The following is a 22,023-nucleotide window of genomic DNA, read 5'->3' on the forward strand; positions in this document are numbered from 1 at the left end:
AAGACCAGTTAGAGTCTGGCTTAAGGTTAAAAATAAATTTTGAAGAATATAAAAATAAAGATTCTTTAGAAGATTTATAAAAAAAATAAGATAAGTTTATCTTTTTTTCTGAATTATACAATTCAAGAAATTCTTTTTTTTATTCCAAGATGCTTATTTGCGGGCTCAGGTCTGAAGTTCCATTACTGTAGTAATATTTTTAATATAATAAGGAACATTTCACATCAAACTTTGCTACCATTCAATTACGGAAGTATGTTCTGTGTATCCTTAAATTTCCCACTTTTCTAGATGACTAACTGGCTTTTGTTTTGCCTCTTTCAGATGGGTATGTCACCCACGCGGATGACACAAGGCATGATGGCAACTCACGGTGGGAACATGGTGGCTCAGGCACCCAATCAGACACAGTTTATGCAGCAGTTTCCCACCAACACAAACAACATAAACGTCAACATGGGCCAGCCCAACACGCAGGCAGCTGTTACACAGGTCTGTATGTGTTCAGAAATCATGTAAAACTTCATTCATTTGGTGTTAATATTCATGTATGTGTTTGTCTGATTCTCTTTCATTAAGCAGCCACAGAACCACCCTATGAATGCACTTGGCCCATTGGGCCCCCAGATGAATTGCCCTGCACCTCCTCAGCCCTCTCTCGGTGCCACTCCACCCCCTAACGTGGGCACTGCTGCATCTGCTTCCCTGCCCGCACTGCAGCCCAACCAGGCAGGAACACCCACTCCTGCCCCAGTGCAGGGAACCCCGCCACACACACAGCCCCAGACAGAGCTTCCTGCCCCAGCACAGCAGCACCCAAGCACACCGGTGAGACCACAACTGCTTCACAATGTCCCACACACACACACACACACACTCAAATCCAGTTCAGCAGCTGGTGATTTAGATCTAACAGCTGACACATGATTTAATACGAGCTAGATTTAATAAGCGACGTTTCATTGTGGCTTATTCTACTGTATGGAGTACATTTAATACAAAACATTTTTATTATATACTAGGGTTTGATTTGTTTAATTTGTCCCACAAAATTACTCAATATATGAAGGATCCAGTCTACATTTACAGAAAAACATTTTTATTTACTGCAGTGTATTAAAAACGGAACAAAAAGAGACATACAAACAACTTTAACATTCGCTTTTCAAAACAAAATATTTGAAATATTTCTATAAACACTACAAACAAATATTAATTTACACTGTTTTTCTTGAAGCCAAGAACTTAAAGTATTAAAATGGCTGTTGTCACAATTCCCTTGGTTCTTTAGTTAACAAGCGTCCCGAATTGTAATCTGCATTAATATTATCCTTCAAACCACAGTGGTAAAGTATTCAAAAGGGCTATATCCTGGTAAGACACCTCAAATCCAGCATTTTAGGATGTTTTATTACTTGTCCCAATATTAATTTACATTTAAATAACCACACCGTTCTTTGCATTGGTTACCTGCACTTATATTACCTGCACTCTCTCTCTCTCGCTCTGTCTCTCTCTCTCTCTCTCTCTCTCTCTCGCTCTCTCTCTGTCTCTCAGAGTGGTGATAACAGAGTACCCACTCCAGCGTCCGTGGCGAGTGCAGACCTGCACACGCAGCAGGCCGTGCCCGAGCTGACCGCAGCAGCTGAGCCCAAACCAGAGCCCAAACAAGAAGAACAGGACTTTGAGTCAAGCACTGTGGAACCGGAACCCAAGATGGAGGTGGGAGCCTCTTATAAACGCTTCTATATTACAGTCACTGTGAATATAAAATAACTATGCACCACCCTAAACAGAAATGTGGCTATTGTTATGGCTAAAGGAGCACTAAGTATTTTAAAATATACTTTTTTTTGTTAATGCCTGCTAATCAGTTACCAAAGTTCAGATCCTTCCTTCACCCTCAGTTTTCTGATTAAAACTGCTGTTTTCTCACACTGAAATTTCAGTGTCAAGTTTGTTTTGTTTTGTTGTCTTTTTTTCTTAAAGCCGATTAATGGGCTTGGCCTCCTCCAAGGGTAAAGGAGGAGTAATTAATCACATTCTTGCCAATATCTTTTCACTATTTTTTTTATATTACTGTGGGTTTTTCTTTTTAGATGTTAAATCACTGAGCTCAGATTAGACCTCTGACTAACAGCTATTACCTCCTGTGTTACAGACGGAAGAGGAATCCAAATCCCTGTTGGTCAAGAAGGAAGAGCCAGAGGCACCGGAGCCCAAGCAGGAGCCAATGGAAACCGAGGAGAAGAAGACTGAAGTAAAGGCCGAGCCCAAAGAAGAGGAGGAAGGTGGTGCTAACAGCACGACGTCCTCTTCGCCCACCCAGTCTCGCCGCAAGAGTGAGTGTTGCTGAATCTGCAGAATAAATACTGTTAATAAAAGCCAGCACATTTTACATGATCTTATTATTTAATTATTCAAACAGCATTTGTGTGGTCTTTATAAAATAATAATACCATTGCTATCTATACTAAGAATAAATGTGTTCTGTGAAAAGCCATAATTTGTATGTTAAACTTCTGGTAAACAACAAGTTAAGAGTATTTCATGCCTTTTCTGTCCAGCAAGTATAAACCTCACTGTTTCTGCTGTTTTCCTCCTCTCTCCAGTCTTTAAGCCGGAGGAGTTGCGGCAGGCGCTGATGCCCACGCTAGAGTCCCTCTACAGGCAGGACCCCGAGTCTCTTCCGTTCCGCCAGCCGGTCGACCCCATCCTCCTGGGCATCCCTGTTAGTAGCACAAGAGCACCTCACAAAACTGATTCTGATCACAACCTACACTACAACCTCAGTAAATTCATATTGTAGTCAAGAGTTTATGATTGTGGTCAGATTGTGTTGATTTTCACACCTGCTGCAAATAAGTATTTGTACACCTGTGAAAATCAATGTTAATATTTAGTACAGTAGCCTTTGTTTGTTGTTACAGAGGTCATATGTTTCCTGTAGTTGTTCACCAGGTTTGCACACACTACAGCAGGGATTTTGGCTGTGTGCTTTAGGTCATGGTCATGTTGGAAGACCCAGCCAGTGCTCTTCAGTGCTCTAACTAAAGGAAGGAGGTTGTTCCCCAACCATCTTGCAATACTTGGCCCCGGTCATCCTCTCCTTAATACAGTGCAGGCGTCCTGTCCCATGTGCAGAAGGCCACATTTAAAGATTTAGTGATGGGTCTTTCCATTCTTAGAAATTAGCAGTGCTATGTTAATATCACTGTAAAAAAAACTAGAATCTTAAGTGTTTTATTTTTTTCTCCCCTTTCCTGAATGCTGGAAAATAATGGCATTCCTGTGTCTGAAAAGTTCAGTTTCTATTCATCTGGGCGAGTTATCACAATCACAGTGTCAGTAAAATAAATCACAATCAGCATTTTTGTTGTTGTAATTTTTTTACATTTATTTGCTTTTCTTTTAATCATCTGAATCATAGCACATATATATATATATTTTTTTTTGTTTGTTTGTGTTTTTGTCTGTCTGTAGGACTATTTTGACATAGTGAAGAACCCAATCGATCTGTCCACTATAAAGCGGAAGCTGGACACGGGACAGTACCAGGAGCCGTGGCAGTACGTGGATGATGTGTGGCTCATGTTTAACAACGCCTGGCTCTACAACAGGAAAACGTCCCGAGTGTACAAGTACTGCTCCAAACTGGCAGAAGTGTTTGAGCAGGAGATTGACCCGGTCATGCAGGGCCTGGGCTACTGCTGTGGGAGGAAGGTGAGGGGACACGGTGCAGTCCACTGGTTTTCCCTGGTGCTGTAAAGTAGTCTGTACCTGAAGACGGTATTCAGAAACCTGGCCCTGGAGGAACTCCTGCCCTGCGGGCTTTAATGAGCTTTTTGCTCCAGTACACCACTCTTAACTCAGAAAGGGCTTTTTACTAGTTGTTTTGCTAGATCAGCTGGGTTGAGATCAGGATAAAGAGTAAAAGGGGATCTTCTGGCATAGGCAACTTAAAAAAAATCTGTTTTATTGGTAAAAAATGTTAGTAAAGTTAAAGGCATAGACAAAAATGTAGCAGCCTGAAGTTCCTTTTTTTGATTTTAGAATTTTTTGTTTTAGAATTTCATGATAAATCAATAGAAATCCTCCACAATGACTTGGTATACAATGTTTTTACAGTCATTGTCATGTTCTATATCTGCAGTATGAGTTTTCCCCTCAAACGCTGTGCTGCTATGGCAAGCAGCTTTGCACCATTCCCCGAGACGGAACCTACTACAGTTACCAGAACAGGTAAGAACCGTCTAACTCCACAGTCTGTACACAGGCAGATGCAGGAGTCAGAAAAGATGAGTGTAAATTATCTATAGAGAGAACACATCATCAGCAACAAAAGGAAAGCTCATTAGTTCCTTAGTATAGTACTTTTTGTACTACTTTTTAATTTGTGACTTACCCTGATGGTAAAAACATGCTATAATAATAAGTTTTTAGTAACTTATTCTTAAATGTTGTAAAACTGTCATATGATTGCTTTAAACTACAGGCATTCTTCCACGTCTGCGTATATCTAAATACCTCAGTGTCTTTACTGGTTTGTGTTTGTCTCCATTATATGTGCTACAGATTTACAGAACATTGTTATAAGATGCTTCATCAAACATTCAGACCCTCTCTGTTTCCCCGTTGCAACCAGTTTAATTCATTGATAGATCTAATACGCTAGCTGGCTGGCTCGTGTCTGCACACTTTTTCCCTCCTTGTTAAATAAATGCCTGATTACTCAGAATGGGCTCCCTTGCGCCCCCTGCAGTATGAACTGCTTGCACTGGTCAGGCCAGTTGTTCAAGTAAAAATCCGTCACAGCTGCAAAGAACCACGATCATTTGAGTTGATTTCAAACACTGATTCTTACCTTATTTCAGAGTGAAACAAAAAATAATTTTATATGTTAAATATTTCTTACTTAGAAAAAAAGTTTTTGGATGGTCTTCAGTGTGTGTGTGTGTGTGTGTGTAAGGGGGTGAGAGAATTGTTCAGTTGCGTGTCTGTGTATTCGGATGATTTTGAATCGTTCCTGTGCACACAGGTATCATTTCTGTGAGAAGTGCTTCAATGAGATTCAGGGAGACAGCGTGACTCTTGGAGATGATCCTGCACAGCCGCAGACGTGAGTTCTTTTCCCTCCTGTAGTGCTAAAGATACAAGTGATGTTTTAGTAGTTTAAGTATTAATTAAATAGCTTGTTTATATTCGGCATGGTTCACTGATATTTGTGAATATTGTGGTTTTGTTTTCGGCCCTGTACTTGCCTATAAAGTTGATTTATAAATTATTTTGAGAAAGTACAGCTCGAGGAGAGCACTTTTCAGAATTAATAATTAATCGCCAACCTATAGCTATAATGTTTCTTTTTTTTAAGGGGCATATCAGTACTAACTTTTATATATAAATAAACAAAAAAAAATTAATTCTGTTATAAATCATGTTTAAGATCATGATTAAATGCTGACGGTTCTTTTTGGTGTGGAGACAGTAATAACAGAGTAGTATGGTTTAGGCCTGGCAGACTAGACTTAAACTAGATTTTTTTACTATAATATAATATTTTATGGTAGTTTTAATGCTTTTTATTAGAATAGTGTAATCTGTAATTATTATTATTATTATTTTTTTTTTTTTTTTTCCCCACCTTGATTCCGATCACGTGATTGGAGCAGGAAAATCCCTAACTGCAACAATAATAAAGGCTTCTTTCATAAATGTTGAATTTGGCATATTTTTCTCATTTGATTTTTTTTTTAGTATCTTTCAGACACTGGGTAAAAAAGATTAATTTGTATAAATGATAAATGAAAGCATCCAAAACCACCAGCTAGTATTAGTGTGTGTGTGTGTGTCATGTCTCCCTCCATGATTCTGACCAAATTGCTGGCTAATTTACAATTTTGCCTCCTTTTTTCTTCCCCAGCATGATTTCTAAAGACCAGTTTGAGAGGAAGAAGAATGACACACTAGACCCTGAGCCGTAAGTACATCTCACTTTTGCCCCATCCTCAAAAAACTACATTTCCCTTAATGCCATGGGGCTAGGGGTGGGCAATATTATATCGTATACAATATATCGTGACACAGAAATATCATGATATTAAAAATCCATATCGTGATAATAGGGCTGTTCTGTCTTAAAAGTAGTCTATTATTTACTGTGAAGCTTTAGGTGTATTTATTGTATAATTGTTTTAGTTTGCAGTTTATATGCATGCACTAAATATTCTGCAATATTATTTGCTGCATTATATTATTTTATGCTATATTATTTATTTTGCTACATTATGATTATGCTGTTATACTATTATACTATATTCCTGAAATGAATGAATTATTTTAGTTTTCCTATATCGCCAAGTATATCGTTATCACAAAAATACCCTGAAATATCGTGATATTATTTTAGAGCCATATCGCCCACCCCTACATGGGGCATATTTAAGTTAGTGATTTTTTTTGGTAGTAGGCTTGTCACTTAAAGATAGTGCTCAGTGGCACCACCTGCTGTAAGCTCCCGCAATTTTGATGGCACTTCCACTCTGATGGCCAAGTTTACAGATACAGATTCACATTCAGTGAAGAATTCCTGTAGAGAGATTTAATCCAAGACTGGATTTGATGCTGAAATCAGCTTGTTAAGATTACAGTCCGCACTGATATTTGAGAGTGATCAGAAAGAGAGGGGAGGAGCATCATGTCAATCTTTAAACAGTCTCACTGAAACCTAGAGCTGGACAAAATACTGATATATTTTCATAGGAGATATGAGAGAATCCTGTCGGTTCTCCCCGTGTTTCTGCACAAATTCATCTCACCCCGCCTCTCTCCCTCACTAAACACTCCCCTACCTCATCACTTCACAATGCACACAGCCAGAACCTGGAGAAATGCATGACAGAAAGTGCAGAAGAGGAGCTGCTTAGTAAACTGTACTAGCTGGTGAAGTATTGAGAATTATTTCTTTCCACAGTGTTCATTTTAAGCACTTCAAATTTACTAGCCTTTGCAGGACAAGGATACTCACAGACCAAACCCGTGCATGTAAATATCCTCAGAGGTGCTCCTTATCCAGTCAGATCTGTGCAGATTTGATAGAGGCAGGAGATGTTCAGATGGTGAGCTCTAAAAACGGAGCATAACGGCAGAACACCCAGTTCAACACCAGCACGTCTCCTGTTCTGAGAGCACAGCACTAATAAAGAGCAGCAGCGTGAAGCATCAATACTAAACACGCCCACTCTAACCTGAACTGACCAATCAGCTTCTTCACACGCATATAAGAATATTCCTCACACTGTTTCAGCCCAGATTTACAGAAAACTGCACTTTTTATTTATTTTTTCTCAAACACTTTAGATGCACTTTTTCCAAACGGTCACTGTATTTTTTGTCATGTTTTTATGTTACTTAAAGTGGGGAAAAAAACATTTATTTGAATAGGGGTCATTTGAATTTCCTTTCAGTTATAAAATGTTGCTAGAACTACTAGGCTACTCTAATATACAGGAAATGGCACTGGATAAAACATGTCTGTATAATGTCTGGAACATGTAGTTTTGTCTCAAAGGTGTCTTTTTTTTATATTGCATAAACCCATTCAGCAAAAAACATTGTTTTTATTTTATTTTTTAATGTATTTTGTATTTATTTTATTTTTTGAATCCATATCGCCCAGCCCTAATGGCATGTCACAGTGTAGACACATTCAGTGATGTGGATTTTTTTGGTTGCGTCCAGACTGAACAAATCTAATATCACATTTCCTACCAGCAGAAATTGTTTGGATTATTTTAAAATGCTATTTCATGTATCTTTCTTGTTGTTGATGTCCAGATAATCAAAAATCAATCAGCCAAATCTGATTGGGGCTGGGGTTATGTAGTTGTTCTTTTTGTCTGAAATGATACAAGTTTGCGGTGGCATAATGGTTGGTGGTTGAGAAGTACTGTAATAAGGACAAAACCAGAGACATTAGGGAGATAAGAAACTGTAGTAGAAATGTTTGTTTACCTGCATTTGACCCATCAGATTTCAGAACCTTCTCATTTATTGTTTTTTTTTTCCTTTCTTTCTTTCAGGTTTGTTGAATGTAAAGATTGTGGGCGTAAGATGCATCAGATATGTGTGTTACATTATGAAGTCATCTGGCCTGCTGGGTGAGATATATAGTTGTAAATTGTGTGAGAGTGTTTGCTTTGCTTTTTGCCCCTCTTGTTTTGATGCAGAGGGGGATATATATACACTGCTCCAAAAAAATAAAGGGAACACTAAAATAACACATTATAAAATTAATAACATATTCCAGTTGAAAATCTTTATTTATTAAATAGTGGAATGCATTTAGAGCAAAATAACATAATGATCACTGTAAATCAAAATTATTATCCAATGGAGGTCTGGATTTAGAATCATACTCAAAATCCAGGTGGAAAATCAAATGGCTCCATGTGCCTGTATGACCTCCCCACAACGCCTGGGCGTGATCCCGATGAGGAGGCGAATGTTCTCCTGAAGGAAATTTCTGCCAAATGCACCAGCATATGGTCTCACAAGTCTGAGGATCTATCCAGGTACCTAACGGCAGTCAGGGTACCTCTGAAGAGCACATGGAGGTCTGTGCGGCCCTCCAAAGAAATGCCTCCCCACACCATTACTGACCCACTGCAAAAACCGGTCCACAGCGTCTCCAGACTCTGTCATGTCTGTTACATGTGTTCAGTGTAAACCTGCTCTCATCTGTGAAGAGCACAGGGTGCCAATGGCGAATCTGCCAATCTTGGTGTTCCTCCTGTTCCTCCTGTCTCCTGGTATCTGCTCCATGCTCTGCACACTGTGCTGCTGACAAACCCAGCAAACCTTCTTGCCACAGCTCGCATTGATGTGCTAATCCTGGATGAGCTGCACTATCTGAGACACTTCTGTTGTTGTAGACTCTGCCTCATGCTTCCTCTATGGTGAGAGAACTGACAAAATGCAAAAGTCTCTAAAACATCAGTCAGAAAGAATAAGAACAGAGAAAAAGGTCTGTGGTCTCCACCTGCAGAAACTCTTTTATAGGGGTTGTATTGCTAATTGCCTCTCGTTTCTACCTGTTGTCTGTTCTATTTGCACAACAGCAGGTGAAATAGATTCACAGTCAGTGATGCTTCCTAACTGGACCGGTTGATTTCACAGACCTGTGGTTGACTTAAACAACACAATGTATCTCTAAGTGTTCCCTTTGTTTTAGCAGTGAATTTATACCGTCAGAAATTCTAACTGTTTTTGTCTCCACAGCTTTATCTGTGATAACTGTTTGAAGAAAAGTGTAAAGTCAAGGAAGGAGAATAAGTTTTCTGCAAAAAGTGAGTGACTATTTTTTTTCTGAGTAAACTGTAGTTTTAATGATTTAACCAGTTACATGTGGCAGTAAAAACAAAAAGCCAAAAAAAACACTGCTTATATTTGGAATTTTGTAGACTTAAGATTTCGTGTGTGAATTCATTACAGGGTTGCAGTCAACACGTTTGGGCACATATATAGAGGACCGCGTGAACAAATACTTGAAGAGACAGAACCATCCAGAAGCTGGAGAGGTGTTCGTGCGAGTGGTGGCCAGTTCAGACAAAACGGTGGAGGTCAAACCTGGCATGAAGGCCAGGTAAATGATGTCTTGTATAGGATTCAACATTATATTGTTGCATTCGATCGTAAGCCTTGCATTTCTTTCCTCTTTTTCACTTGGAAATAACGTGAATCTGGCAGTTGGTTATTCAATGAATCTCCTGTAAAGTTGTCCTTCTTAGATACAATGGATTTGTGACAACTATACACACATGCTTATATACTGCTTTCCCTGCATGTTTTATGTGGTTTGTTACAGTCGAGAAAAAATAGTGAAATAAACCAGTGACACTGAGAATATGAAAGTAAATTTGATCTAAAACGTCACAAATTCAAATGTTTACAGAAGCATATCAAAAAGGCAAAGGGTGACACACCTGCCAACATGTGGGACTGAATGGCTGCAGGCTTTTCAGCAGCACACTTGATTCCATTTGTTTAATCAGTTGGCCAGTCCTATAACAACTAAGTGAGAGCAGCTTGCAGCCACATCGGCCCGGTGTGGACGGGTTTCACACCCAAAGGTTGCGCTACAGTTGAATGCAAGCTTGAGTAGGCCTGTTGGAACCCAATTAAATGATCTCAAGCACATTGAAGCTTGGCTAGATCTCCATATACCCTGAAATGTCAGCTTGTTATTAGGTTCTTAATCACATTTTTGTTCCCACAGGTTTGTAGATACAGGTGAGATGTCCGAGAGCTTCCCCTACAGAACCAAAGCACTTTTCGCCTTTGAGGAGATTGACGGTGTCGACGTGTGTTTCTTTGGCATGCATGTGCAGGAATACGGCTCAGAATGTCCTTTCCCCAACACCAGGTAAGCGTTCACCTGAGCTCTTACAGCTTCTGTGTTCACTTTTCCTGGGAATAGAGCCACAGTGTAACATCCATGATTTATTCTCTTTTTCAGACGGGTATACATATCATACCTCGACAGTATTCACTTCTTTAAACCCCGAATGCTTAGAACAGCCGTTTATCATGAAATCCTCATTGGCTATTTGGAGTACGTCAAAAAACTCGGGTACGTTTGTCTTTTTTCCCCTGTATAACTGGATATTATACTGGATTACTCTATATGCTGCTCATGATGGGGATCATGTCATTAACCTGATTAAAATCTACCACGCTGGCAGATATGTGACCGGACACATTTGGGCATGTCCGCCCAGCGAGGGTGATGACTATATCTTTCACTGTCATCCTGCCGACCAGAAGATCCCCAAGCCTAAACGCCTACAAGAATGGTACCGCAAAATGTTGGACAAAGCCTTTGCAGAAAGGATACTACACGACTACAAGGTAAAGTGTACTGCACTGCTCATCATCCTGAGACAGTCTAAAAATGTAATTTATCAGCTTTGTGAAAGAAATATATATATCAGCATAATGTGTGTCTAACAGCAAATATACTTATTTTAGGACATCTTTAAGCAAGCAACAGAGGATCGTCTGACAAGTGCAAATGAGCTATCATACTTTGAGGGTGATTTCTGGCCCAATGTTCTGGAAGAGAGCATTAAGGAGTTGGAGCAAGAGGAGGAGGAGAGGAAAAAGGAGGAGAACACTGCAGCTTGTGAAACTCCAGAGGTAAGCTTTAATCACATGAAGAATCATCCTTACGTTAAATGTACCGGTAATATTTTATTTTGAATTGTCTTGTAAATGTGTAATAAACTCTTAAGAGTGTCAGTAACACATTAACAACATATTAATCAGTGCAATAGCTCCAGTGACTTTCAAATACACTGAGGTAAATATCTTGAAATGTTTTTATTTGTGCATTACTTAGATTTAACAGCTGTACTCTTGATATGTTGCATAAAAATATACTTAGTATGTTACTTCCACTTACCCTAACCCTAAGCTTACATTAACCTCTGTTCAAGACCTATCCTTTGCCCTTATCTTTACCTTAACTTGAAATCTTATCGTAACTATTATCCTGACCATAGTCCCAAAGTTAATCCCAGTCCAAGATTAAACCCTGGCCATAGTCCTACCCTCATCAGTCCAAAACCTAGTTCTAACTATGATATAAACCCAAGACCGTCATCTGTTTCCTTAATCTAATCTTAATCCAGTTAAAATCCAGTTACAGGCTTGGATCAGTAGCAGGTTTGTAACAGAGCGCTGTTTCGATGGTGTGTATTAGAACTCTTAGATAATCAGTTATTTCTCAGATTAAAATCTGCAGATATTTACACACTCCAAATAAGATGAAAAACTGAATTCAGTTCTATTCTTTAGTTAAAATGTTGTTCGATTCAAATACTGCTACATCACAGATGTGTTACTGACAGTCTGAAAAAAGGACCACTTCAAATAAAGTCGGTTCAAAAGACCAAGCTACAAAACGATCATAACTCCATAACTATCCACATTTAACCGTCTGCAGTCTCGCCTTTTTTGCCGCCTTTGGGACACAATTTTTATCCTTTTTTCCTTAGGGCACACCAGGTGACAGTAAGAACGGCAAGAAGAAGAACAATAAGAAGACCAATAAGAATAAGAGCAGTGTAAGCCGAGCCAATAAGAAGAAGCCTGGGATGCCGAATGTAGCTAATGACCTTTCCCAGAAACTCTATGCTACCATGGAGAAGCACAAAGAGGTAAGAGTTCGACCTATTGCAGTTGAATTTTTTTTTGTTTGGACTGAGAGTGGACTGCATATCTGGTTTTAAACCACCCCCTGAATTTCTCCAGGTGTTTTTCGTGATCCATTTGCATTCTGGGCCCATGGTCAACACATTACCACCCATAATGGACCCCGATCCCCTGCTAACCTGTGACCTGATGGACGGTCGCGATGCGTTCCTGACATTGGCGCGGGATAAGCACTGGGAGTTTAGCTCTCTTCGACGCTGCAAGTGGAGCACCATGTGCATGCTGGTGGAGCTCCATAACCAGGGACAGGACCGCTTTGTCTACACCTGCAATGAGTGCAAGCACCATGTGGAGACTCGGTGGCACTGTACTGTGTGCGAGGTCAGAATAAAACATTGTTCATCATGGGGAAGCTGGGGTGCAGTCGTGGTGTTGAGACAACTTATTGCTGCAGTTCATGTAAAATGTTTAAAGGCCATACAAAATCTATACTTTGGGTAGTAACTTCGGCCTATATATGACAGAGTTTGGTTTAATTATACACTGTCTTGGTCCTCTTCTTTCTTATTAAATTGTTTTTCTTGTTTCTTGTAGGACTTTGATTTGTGCATCAACTGCTATAACACTAAAGGCCACGAGCACCAGATGGTTAAGTGGGGTCTTGGTCTGGATGATGACAGTAGCGGTCAGAGTGGCGAAGCCTCCAAGAGCCCTCAAGAGAGCCGACGCCTGAGTATCCAGCGCTGCATTCAGTCTCTGGTGCACGCCTGCCAGTGTCGCAACGCAAACTGTTCCCTGCCGTCCTGCCAGAAGATGAAGCGGGTGGTGCAGCACACCAAGGGCTGCAAGCGCAAGACCAATGGCGGCTGTCCAGTCTGCAAACAGCTTATTGCTCTCTGCTGCTATCACGCCAAGCACTGCCAGGAGAACAAGTGCCCCGTGCCGTTCTGCCTCAACATCAAGCACAAACTCCGTCAGCAGCAGCTGCAGCACAGACTTCAGCAAGCTCAGATGATGCGACGGCGCATGGCCACCATGCAGGTTCGCGGCATGCCCCAGAGCCTCCCGTCACCTCCGCCGTCCACAGCCCCGAGCACACCCACCGCCCACCAGCAGCCCAACACACCTCAGACCCCGCAGCCCCTCTCCAACCAACCTGCCACCCCCAGTGCTGGAGTTATGTCCCCTACGTATCCCAACGCTCCCCGCAATGGCCAGCCCCCAGCACAATCATCCCAAGGCAAGCCAGGTCCCCAGGCCTCCCCTCTACACCAGCAGCAGTCTCCGCTCCCCCAGCCTCCCCCACAGTCGCAACAGCCCCAGCCACCACAGCAACAGCAGCAGCCTCAGCAACAGCATCCCCCGCTGGCCGCCGTCAAAATGGCCCGGCACATAGAGATGGTGGCGCATGCTCAGCAGAGCCAGAACTACCGCATGACCATGAACGGCCTTCCCATGAACCACCAGACTCAGCGCATGCCGGGCCCGATGCAGCCACCACCAATGCAGATGGTGGGGCCACGGGGTCCACAGGTAATGCAGCCCATGGCTCCGGGGCAGTGGCCCGGAAACCCGCAAACTGGTATGCCGGTGGCTCAGCCTCAGCAGCCGGTGGCACCACCGCAGGTAGCCCAAGGCCCACCGATGCAAAGGGCAATGATGCCCCAGCAACCGCAACAGCAACAACGCATGATGGTACCCACGCAGGGCCAGCGTCCACCAACTCCGCAGAGACCCGGAGCCATTGCTCCCAATGCTCTGCAAGATCTGTTGCGCACACTAAAGTCACCAAGCTCCCCCCAGCAGCAACAGCAGGTTCTCAACATCCTAAAGTCCAACCCACAGCTAATGGCAGCCTTCATCAAACAGAGAACGGCCAAATACCACGCCAACCAGCCGCAGCAGCAACAACAGGGCATGCAGCCAGCGATGCAAGCCATGGCAGCCATGCCGGCTGTACAAAGGCAAGGTATGCCCCCTCAGCAGCCCCAACAGACACCAACACAAGGCATGGCAGCTCTCGGACCACAGGGTCAACTCATGAACCCGGCTCACGCCAACAACCCTCAGATACAGGAATTGTACCGCAGGCAGCTCTTGCGTCAGCAGCAGCAACAACAGCAGCAGCAGCAACAGGGCGTGATGCCCCAAGCGCATGGCCAGTTCCCTCAAGCGCAGGGTTCTGCAGCCAGCTACTCGCAACTCCGGATGCAGCAGCAGCAGCAGCAGCTGGCCATGCAGGGGGCTGGCGGGCCCATGGGTCAGCTGCCTCCCATGGCCCAAATGGGGCAACCTGGGCTGGGCATGGACAGCACGCAAAACCTCCTGCACCAGCGCATGCTCCAGCAGCAGCAGCAGCAGGCCGTCCTCAAGCCTCAGATTGGTTCTCCTGCGCAGCCCGGGCCCATGAGCCCACAGGCCCACCTGCTGGCCGGTCAACCACAGGGCGCTCACCTGGCTGGACAGCCAATGGGCAACGCGCTCGGCAACCAGGTGCGTTCACCAGCCCCAGTTCAGTCGCCCCGGCCGCCGTCCCAACAACCGCCGCCCCATTCCAGCCCCAGTCCCCAGGTCCAGCCGCAACCGTCGCCCCAGCACGTCCCCGGCCCGCCTCATTCCGGTTCACCTCACCCCGGCCTGGCCCCCATGCCCGGCTCTATGGATCAGGGACACTTGGGAACGCCGGAACAGAGCGCCATGCTCCCGCAGCTTAACACCCCCAACCGCGGGGGGCTGCCCAGTGACTTAGGCATGGTTGGAGACACCACAGGAGATACGCTGGAGAAATTTGTGGAAGGATTGTAGCGTTTTCTGCGAGACTACCACCTCCCTCCCAACAAGTCCTGCTCCCATCCTCCTCCTTTTTACCCCATTTCCCTTTTTTTGGTTTCTCCTTTTCCTGATTCGATTTTTTTTGTACTGACATGTAAAAAGTTCCAAGAAATGTAAGAGGAGAAAAAAAGAAATAAAAAAAAGTCAACAATGCTAGAAATGTTGTTTCCTAAAGCAAGACTAATATTTCTTCCTTTGAGTTGAGGGATTAATAAAATTGCTGTTTAAAAAGAAATTTAAATCTCAAAGAATATATTTTTGTTTCAGACCAAAACGTGGTCTATTTGTTTTAATTATTTTTTTCTTTTCAGTTTTTTCCCTTTTCTTTTGTGTGATAAGGTTTCATGCCTGGTCTTTATTTCTTTTCTTTTTTAAAAAAAGCAAAAGAACAGAAAAGTTCATTATATAATTCATACCTTTTTATTTTGTACCTTGTCTAACTTCAGAACTTTTGTGTTTAAGAACTGTAAAATAATTTGTCTGGGGATTCGGGCAAGGATTTCTCTGCTCTCATCTTTCCTGGCGATTGTATTCTGGTGTTGTACCGTTTTGTTTCTTTTGTTTGTTTGTTTTTTCTGTTTTCAGACCTGCATTTTGGAGGAAGTCCTCCTTTCCTCATTGTGAAGTCTTTTTGAGGAGAACTATTTGTTTGTGTTTATAGGAACTGGGCATACACACACACACACACACACACACACACACACACACACACACACATACCAATGCGTCAGAAACACAGTACGGCAACAGCCGCAAGAGGATGTGCAAACCCGGACAACATCTCACTGGCCTGGATCCAGAATTTCTGTCTTGCAGATGTAGAAAATTGTTGCTTTTTGTCCTAATTTTGTGATACAGATCTATAAGTATAAAGTGAGAGGGAGGGACGGACGCCCACTGAGCTGAGTGGGTTTGGAATGAGCGATCACTGGTTGACTGCTTTTTGGAACACTTGAGAGTTCGGCTGTCGACCCTCATTCCTCTCACACACAAACTTGAACTGGGGCTCCACTTTTCCTCTTAATGTAAATCATGCAAGTTATTAAGCAAAGTACTATAAATATAAGGAAGAGAGAATGGAATCACTGTATAAACTGGTTAAAAACTTATTTCTTACTTATATACCATATTGTTAAATAAACTGTGTGCAACAGATCAAATCCACCTTTTATCTGGAGTGTTTCGTCTTTTCTCACATTGTGAATCTGAAGGAGTGACTGGTTTCTGTGTCAGTACGGTTTTATTGCACAACATGGACCAATACTTTTAAAAATGAAGGTTTGCTAGGCGTTTTACACCTACTTTAATAATAAAGTTTAATAATATTTAAATAAACTAAATATCAGGTGTAAAATATGTGTCGAATTATAGTGTAGAACAGGGGTGCCCACACTTTTCCAGTGGACAGGACATCGTAATCCACCAGGCCTCATTTTCTTAAAGCTTCATATCACCACACAAAAAAAATCACACTAACCTTATTCTAATGATTTACACTGAATATCAGCCAAGTAGCTGGACAGTAGCTGCTGGTTTCTAAGTGGTCGTCAGTGAGTGTGGACCGATATCTGGAAAAGGCTGATTCACAGTAGGTTGATCCAAAAATGCTGTCAGATATGCGGCACATTTTCTCATTTTCTGATGTTTTTCTTCAGCCAGCAAGTTCAAAACTACCCAGCAGAGGCCCTCGACTTCATTTAATGTCTGTTTGCAGAATTAAAATTTGCTTAAGTTTGACATTATAAAAAAACAGTCCTCTTCCCACTCCACATGGAAGTGGTACGTTTTAGATTTTTGATTGGTCCTGCACTTATCTTGTGAGTCAATTAAAATATTGAACAAACAGTACTTGTGACGTGGCTTTGCGTAAAGCGAAAGTTAGATGCTCCGCAAGGTAAACAGAGCTTCATGCAGGCAGTGGTATTATGGGGTGGGTGTTGCTAAGCTAGGCTGTGTTTATTAATTTGTGTACATTTGGTCCGGTGAGTTTCAGTTTCTGCAGTTTAGAGAGTGCACTCCAGAAGTGTGCTACACTCTCATCATTTGTTTGTTGGTATGAAGAATGTCGTCAGTTCTTTCCAGGTGTTGCCCGTTCCCCGGCACACCCAAAGTCAAAGTGGTTTTTATTGTCATTTCAGCTATATACAGAGTACACAGTGAAACGAAACAACGTTCCTCCAGGGACCATGGTGCACATAAACACAGTGTAGACAGAACAATAAGTGCAGCAGTACAAAAGTGCAGACAGACAATACAACACAATACAGACAAAGAATAATAAATAACAAGACAATGTGCAAATTTTGCAGTGTGCAAAAAAGACCAGTGAGGTGGTAATTACCTCTATTTCACAGTGTGCAATAGAGTCCAGTGAGGTAGTAGGATTTTTAGTGCTTTCCATTTTCTGGGGTAAGTGGGGTAAGAGTGTGTGTGCATGTACAGAAAAACCATCAGTTCAGTCTCTGCAGTTGAGGAGTCTGATGGCTTGGGGGTAGAAGCTGTTGCAGAATCTGGTCGTGCTGGACCGGATGCTGCGGTACCTTCTTCCCGAAGGCAGGAGGGAGAACAGTTTGTGTGAGGGATGAGTGGGGTCATTCACAATGCTGGTTGCTTTGCGGATGCTGCGGGTGGTGTAAATGTCCGTGATGGAGGGGAGAGAGACGCCGATGATCCTCTCAGCTGTCCTCACAATACGCTGGAGGGTCTTGCGGTCAGAGACGGTGCAGGTCCCAAACCTGGCAGTGATGCAGCTGCTCAGGATGCTATCAATGGTCCCTCTATAGAAGAGTGTGAGGATGGTTGGAGGGAGACGGGCCTTTCTCAGCTTCCGGAGGAAGTAGAGACGCTGCTGGGCTTTCTTGGCTGTAGAGCTGGTGTTCAGGGTCCAGGTGAGGTTATCTGCTAAGTGGACACCAAGGAACTTGGTGCTCTTAACAATCTCCACAGAGGACCCGTCTCCTTGTATATCTTTTTATTTCTGTTTGTAAATAAGAATGAATCTACAGTTACAGTAGATAAAGGAGTCACCAGTATAAGCTCTTCCACACGCATTGCTGTGATTTCTTGAGAAGGGGAGTCCGGATACTGCTCTTTTTCTATTGTTTATCAGGGGATGATAGTCTGCCTCCATATTCTGAAATTGGTCAGAGAGTCTAAACCATCTAGAAAAGTGATTTAACTCTACAGAAGAAGGAATGAAAGCTCCCTTAGATTGAGGTTGGAGTTAAAACCTGCTGAAATCACTGCGTTAGACTTTGCTAAGGATCAAAGTTAAATTAAGTACCTCAAAACAAGCTCAGGTTTTCCAGCTCCAAATGAGAACCTGGATGTGCTGCATTAGTTTACAGTTCACATCCACTAATGATATTACTCTAAACTTAACCTAAAACAACTAAAAGGAAAGATTTTATATTGTTTTAGTTTAGAGCAGGAGGAACAAATCTTGAGTCAGTAGCTAATTAGCATTTCACCCAATAAAATAGACTACATTACATTTCCTTCCTGCTTCAGAATCTAGTCTAAACATGCAGGGTTCACACAGACTCTGTGCAGAGCTATCTAGATATTTTTGGAAACTTGCAGCCTCTAAAATTGTGCCTATTGAAATATTTGCATGATTCAATAGGAGGATATTGTCGATCAGCTGAACAGGGTTTTTACTGTATTTTATTTATGTTCTCTTGGTCGCAATAAACTAATTAAAAGGCAGCAAAAAACGTCCATCTTTATTCTTGTAATATATATAACTTGAATCTCTTTTTTTTATATATATATAAAGAGTGTCCCTCATAGCAGACATTAACAGTTGAGTGTTAATCCCGCCTGTGTGCGCATGAACTGAAAAAAAAAAGACTTCAATCACTTGAATTTGAAAAATCGTTCACACGATTAAAAAAAATAAGAGCACGAACTGCAATATACATCGCTCTATTAGATTATTTTAATAAAAGGTAAATAAAAGGTTTGTCAAAAAAAAATCTAAAATAATGTTTTTTTAAATAAGTTTCTGAAATGATCAATTTTGTCACTGAGTTTTAATTTTATATTGATTAAAATAGATGAAAAAAAGAAATGAATTAAATGTTCAACCTGTTTTTATAATTTACTGGACAGTCAAAGACAATATGAAAAACCTTATGAAATCTTAATTTAAATGCATAATAATTTAAGATAAAATATGAAGGCAAAAACTGGAAGAGGTTTTGATAACTGCTTTAAAAAATGTTGTCTGAATCGTCTATTCAACCGTTATTTTCATTTGTTTGTCATTTTTTTATATTTTGAAATTATGTAGAAGGGATAAGAGGTAAATGTTTATTAAACTGTAGTTATAAGTGCAGTCAGAAATAAATCTGTCTTATAAAATCTCTAAGCTAATGTTTAAATTTGGATACAATATAATTCATTGGATGGGCTTTCCCTGCAGCCCTGTAATTTTCAACCCTGTTATTTTTACATATATATATATATATATATATATTATATTTGTATATATTTTTATATATTTATTTATATATTTATTTTTGATGATGATAAAATAATATGAGGTAAATGTTTGTTGAACTGTGTGTGTAACCTACAGGATAGTCCAAAATGAATAAAAACTTGATAATAAAATCTTAGTATGTACAATATGTAAAACTCGCGCTGATACATCACAGCTACAACAGGGAGAGAGGAGGGGGAGGGCTCCCTCTAGCGGAAATGAAAATGATAAAAATTAAACTTTCATATATTTTAGATTCACCAACTGCACACCAACTGAAATATTTCAGGTCTTTTATTGTTTTAATACTGATGATTTCGGCATACAGCTCATGAAAACCCCAAATTCCTATCTCACAAAATGAGCATATCATAAAAAGGTTATCTAAACGAGCTATTAACCTAATCATCTGAATCAACGAATTAACCCTAAACACCTGCAAAAGATTCCTGAGGCTTTTAAAAACTCCCAGCCTGGTTCATTACTAAAAACTGCCGACCTGACTGCTGTCCAGAAGGCCATCACTGACGCCCTCAAGCAAAAGGGTAAGACACAGAAAGAGATTTCTGAACGAATAGTCTGTTCCCAGAGTGCTGTATAAAGGCAACTCAGTGGGAAGTCTGTGGGAAGGAAAAGTGTGGCAAAAAACGCTGCACAACGAGAAGAGGTGAGCGGACCCTGAGGAAGATTGTGGAGAAGAGTCGATTCCAGACCTTGGGGACCTGCGGAAGCAGTGGACTGAGTCTGGAGTAGAAACATCCAGAGCCACCGTGCACAGGCGTGTGCAGGAAATGGGCTACAGGTGCTGCATTCCCCAGATCAAGACACTTTTGAACCAGAAACAGCGGCAGAAGCGCCTGGACTACAGAGAAGCAGCTGTTGCTCAGTGCTCCAAAGTACCAGAGTAATTAAGGTGCCAGAGTCTGGAGGAAGACTGGGGAGAAGGAAATGCCAAAATGCCTGAAGCCCAGTGTCAAGTACCCACAGTCAGTGATGGTGTGGGGTGCCATGTCAGCTGCTGGTGTTGGTCCACTGTGTTTTATCAAGGGCAGGGTCAATGCAGCTATCAGGAGATTTTGGAGCACTTCATGCTTCCATCTGCTGAGATCAAGAATTAATTTTTCAGCAGGACCTGGCACCTGCTCACAGGGCCAAAACCACTGGTAAATGGTATTACTGTGCTCAATTGGCCTGCTAACACTCCTGACCTGAAGCCCATAGAGAATCTGTGGGATATTGTGAAGAGAAAGTTGAGAGACGTGAGACTCGACACTCTGGATGAGCTTAACGCCGCTATAGAAGCATCCTGGGCCTCCAGAACACCTCAGCTGTGCCACAGGCTGATTGCATAACTGAACATATCTATTTGAAGGTTGACTTTTTTTGTTTTAAAAACACTTTTCTTTTATTGGTCGGATGAAATAGGCTAATTTTTTCTTTACTTTTTTGCCAAAATCATCAATATTAAAACAATAAAAGGCTTGAACTACTTCAGTTGTGTGTAATGAATCTAAAATATATGAAAGTCTAATGTTTATCAGTACATTACAGAAAATAATGAACTTTATCACAATAAGCTAATTTTTTGAGAAGGACCTGTAGAATCTCAAACAGGAAACAGGAAAAACTCCATAGCTTAGACTGTCCCATTTCAGTAGAGCCGCTGCAGCCTACCCATCCTACGAAGGACACACTTTCGTAGACCGCGTCCTTAGAAGGATACAGCCCCTGAATTGGGACACACCTATAGTCACACATGACGATTGATTGCTGATCATTTTGGAAGATAGAGCTGTGGACTGATGACACTAAAAGTGTTGGAAAAGAACACAACATTCCAAGAACAACACTCTACTGCTCCTCACAGTAAAACGTGGTGGTGGTTCATCGTGCTGTGGGGCTGTGTGATCAGTGCAGCTACTGAGAATCTTGTTAAAGTTTAGAGTCTCATGGATTTCAGTCAATATCAGCAGATTCCTGAGAACTGTGTTTAATCAGTGAGAAAGTTGAAGTTGCGCTGGGGCTGGATACTTTAACAAGACAACTATGCCAAGGGTGTAGGAGCGGGCTTGATATTGGGGGGGGACACATTTGCCAATATGAACCCAAGCCCACCCTATAGTTTCCTAGAACAACATTTGTGGAAATACTTTTAATTAAAAGTAAATTATTATTATAAGGTGATTTTACAACCTTAACATGTTACTCAGTGTAACAGTAACGTTACAGTTACTGTTGTTAGAAAAATTATGCATGCAATGACTGAATTATATACATATGACAAAAATGTTCAGTTATCACCTAATATTTAAAATAATATAACAGATTTGTTTATTATTATTATTATTATTATTATTATTATTATTATTATTATGTATTGGCATGTCAATTCTGTTGTATATTTAAATTTTCTCCTGTGCTTTTATTTATCTACTGAGAGCTCTTCTTAAGATGGTGACATTTTATGTAAAAGAATGTAACTTTACGTTTCATAG

General features: G+C 41.4%; 1 protein-coding gene across 3 annotated transcripts in view; it reads left to right on the forward strand.

The window, feature by feature from the left end:
• The window catches only part of crebbpa (CREB binding protein a), a 78,778-nt gene extending 62,572 nt beyond the window's left edge, over window positions 1-16,206 (forward strand). For 2 of the 3 annotated variants that reach the window (XM_022668644.2, XM_049473283.1), the window contains 19 exons: window positions 325-492; window positions 580-828; window positions 1,558-1,722; window positions 2,162-2,342; window positions 2,613-2,731; window positions 3,484-3,723; window positions 4,154-4,242; window positions 5,039-5,119; window positions 5,921-5,977; window positions 8,079-8,156; window positions 9,277-9,344; window positions 9,490-9,640; window positions 10,274-10,420; window positions 10,514-10,627; window positions 10,740-10,905; window positions 11,026-11,193; window positions 12,054-12,215; window positions 12,310-12,591; window positions 12,805-16,206. In XM_022668644.2, coding sequence (XP_022524365.2) covers window positions 325-492; window positions 580-828; window positions 1,558-1,722; window positions 2,162-2,342; window positions 2,613-2,731; window positions 3,484-3,723; window positions 4,154-4,242; window positions 5,039-5,119; window positions 5,921-5,977; window positions 8,079-8,156; window positions 9,277-9,344; window positions 9,490-9,640; window positions 10,274-10,420; window positions 10,514-10,627; window positions 10,740-10,905; window positions 11,026-11,193; window positions 12,054-12,215; window positions 12,310-12,591; window positions 12,805-15,015 — 4,896 coding nt within the window. In that variant the 3' untranslated portion in view covers window positions 15,016-16,206. The remainder of the gene's footprint in view (window positions 1-324; window positions 493-579; window positions 829-1,557; window positions 1,723-2,161; window positions 2,343-2,612; window positions 2,732-3,483; window positions 3,724-4,153; window positions 4,243-5,038; window positions 5,120-5,920; window positions 5,978-8,078; window positions 8,157-9,276; window positions 9,345-9,489; window positions 9,641-10,273; window positions 10,421-10,513; window positions 10,628-10,739; window positions 10,906-11,025; window positions 11,194-12,053; window positions 12,216-12,309; window positions 12,592-12,804) is intronic. The other variant, XM_049473282.1, reaches the window with a different exon arrangement.
• The last annotated feature ends 5,817 nt before the right edge of the window (window positions 16,207-22,023 follow it).

Source organism: Astyanax mexicanus, unplaced genomic scaffold, assembly GCF_023375975.1.
Source record: "Astyanax mexicanus isolate ESR-SI-001 unplaced genomic scaffold, AstMex3_surface scaffold_36, whole genome shotgun sequence".
Lineage (NCBI taxonomy): Eukaryota > Metazoa > Chordata > Actinopteri > Characiformes > Acestrorhamphidae > Astyanax > Astyanax mexicanus.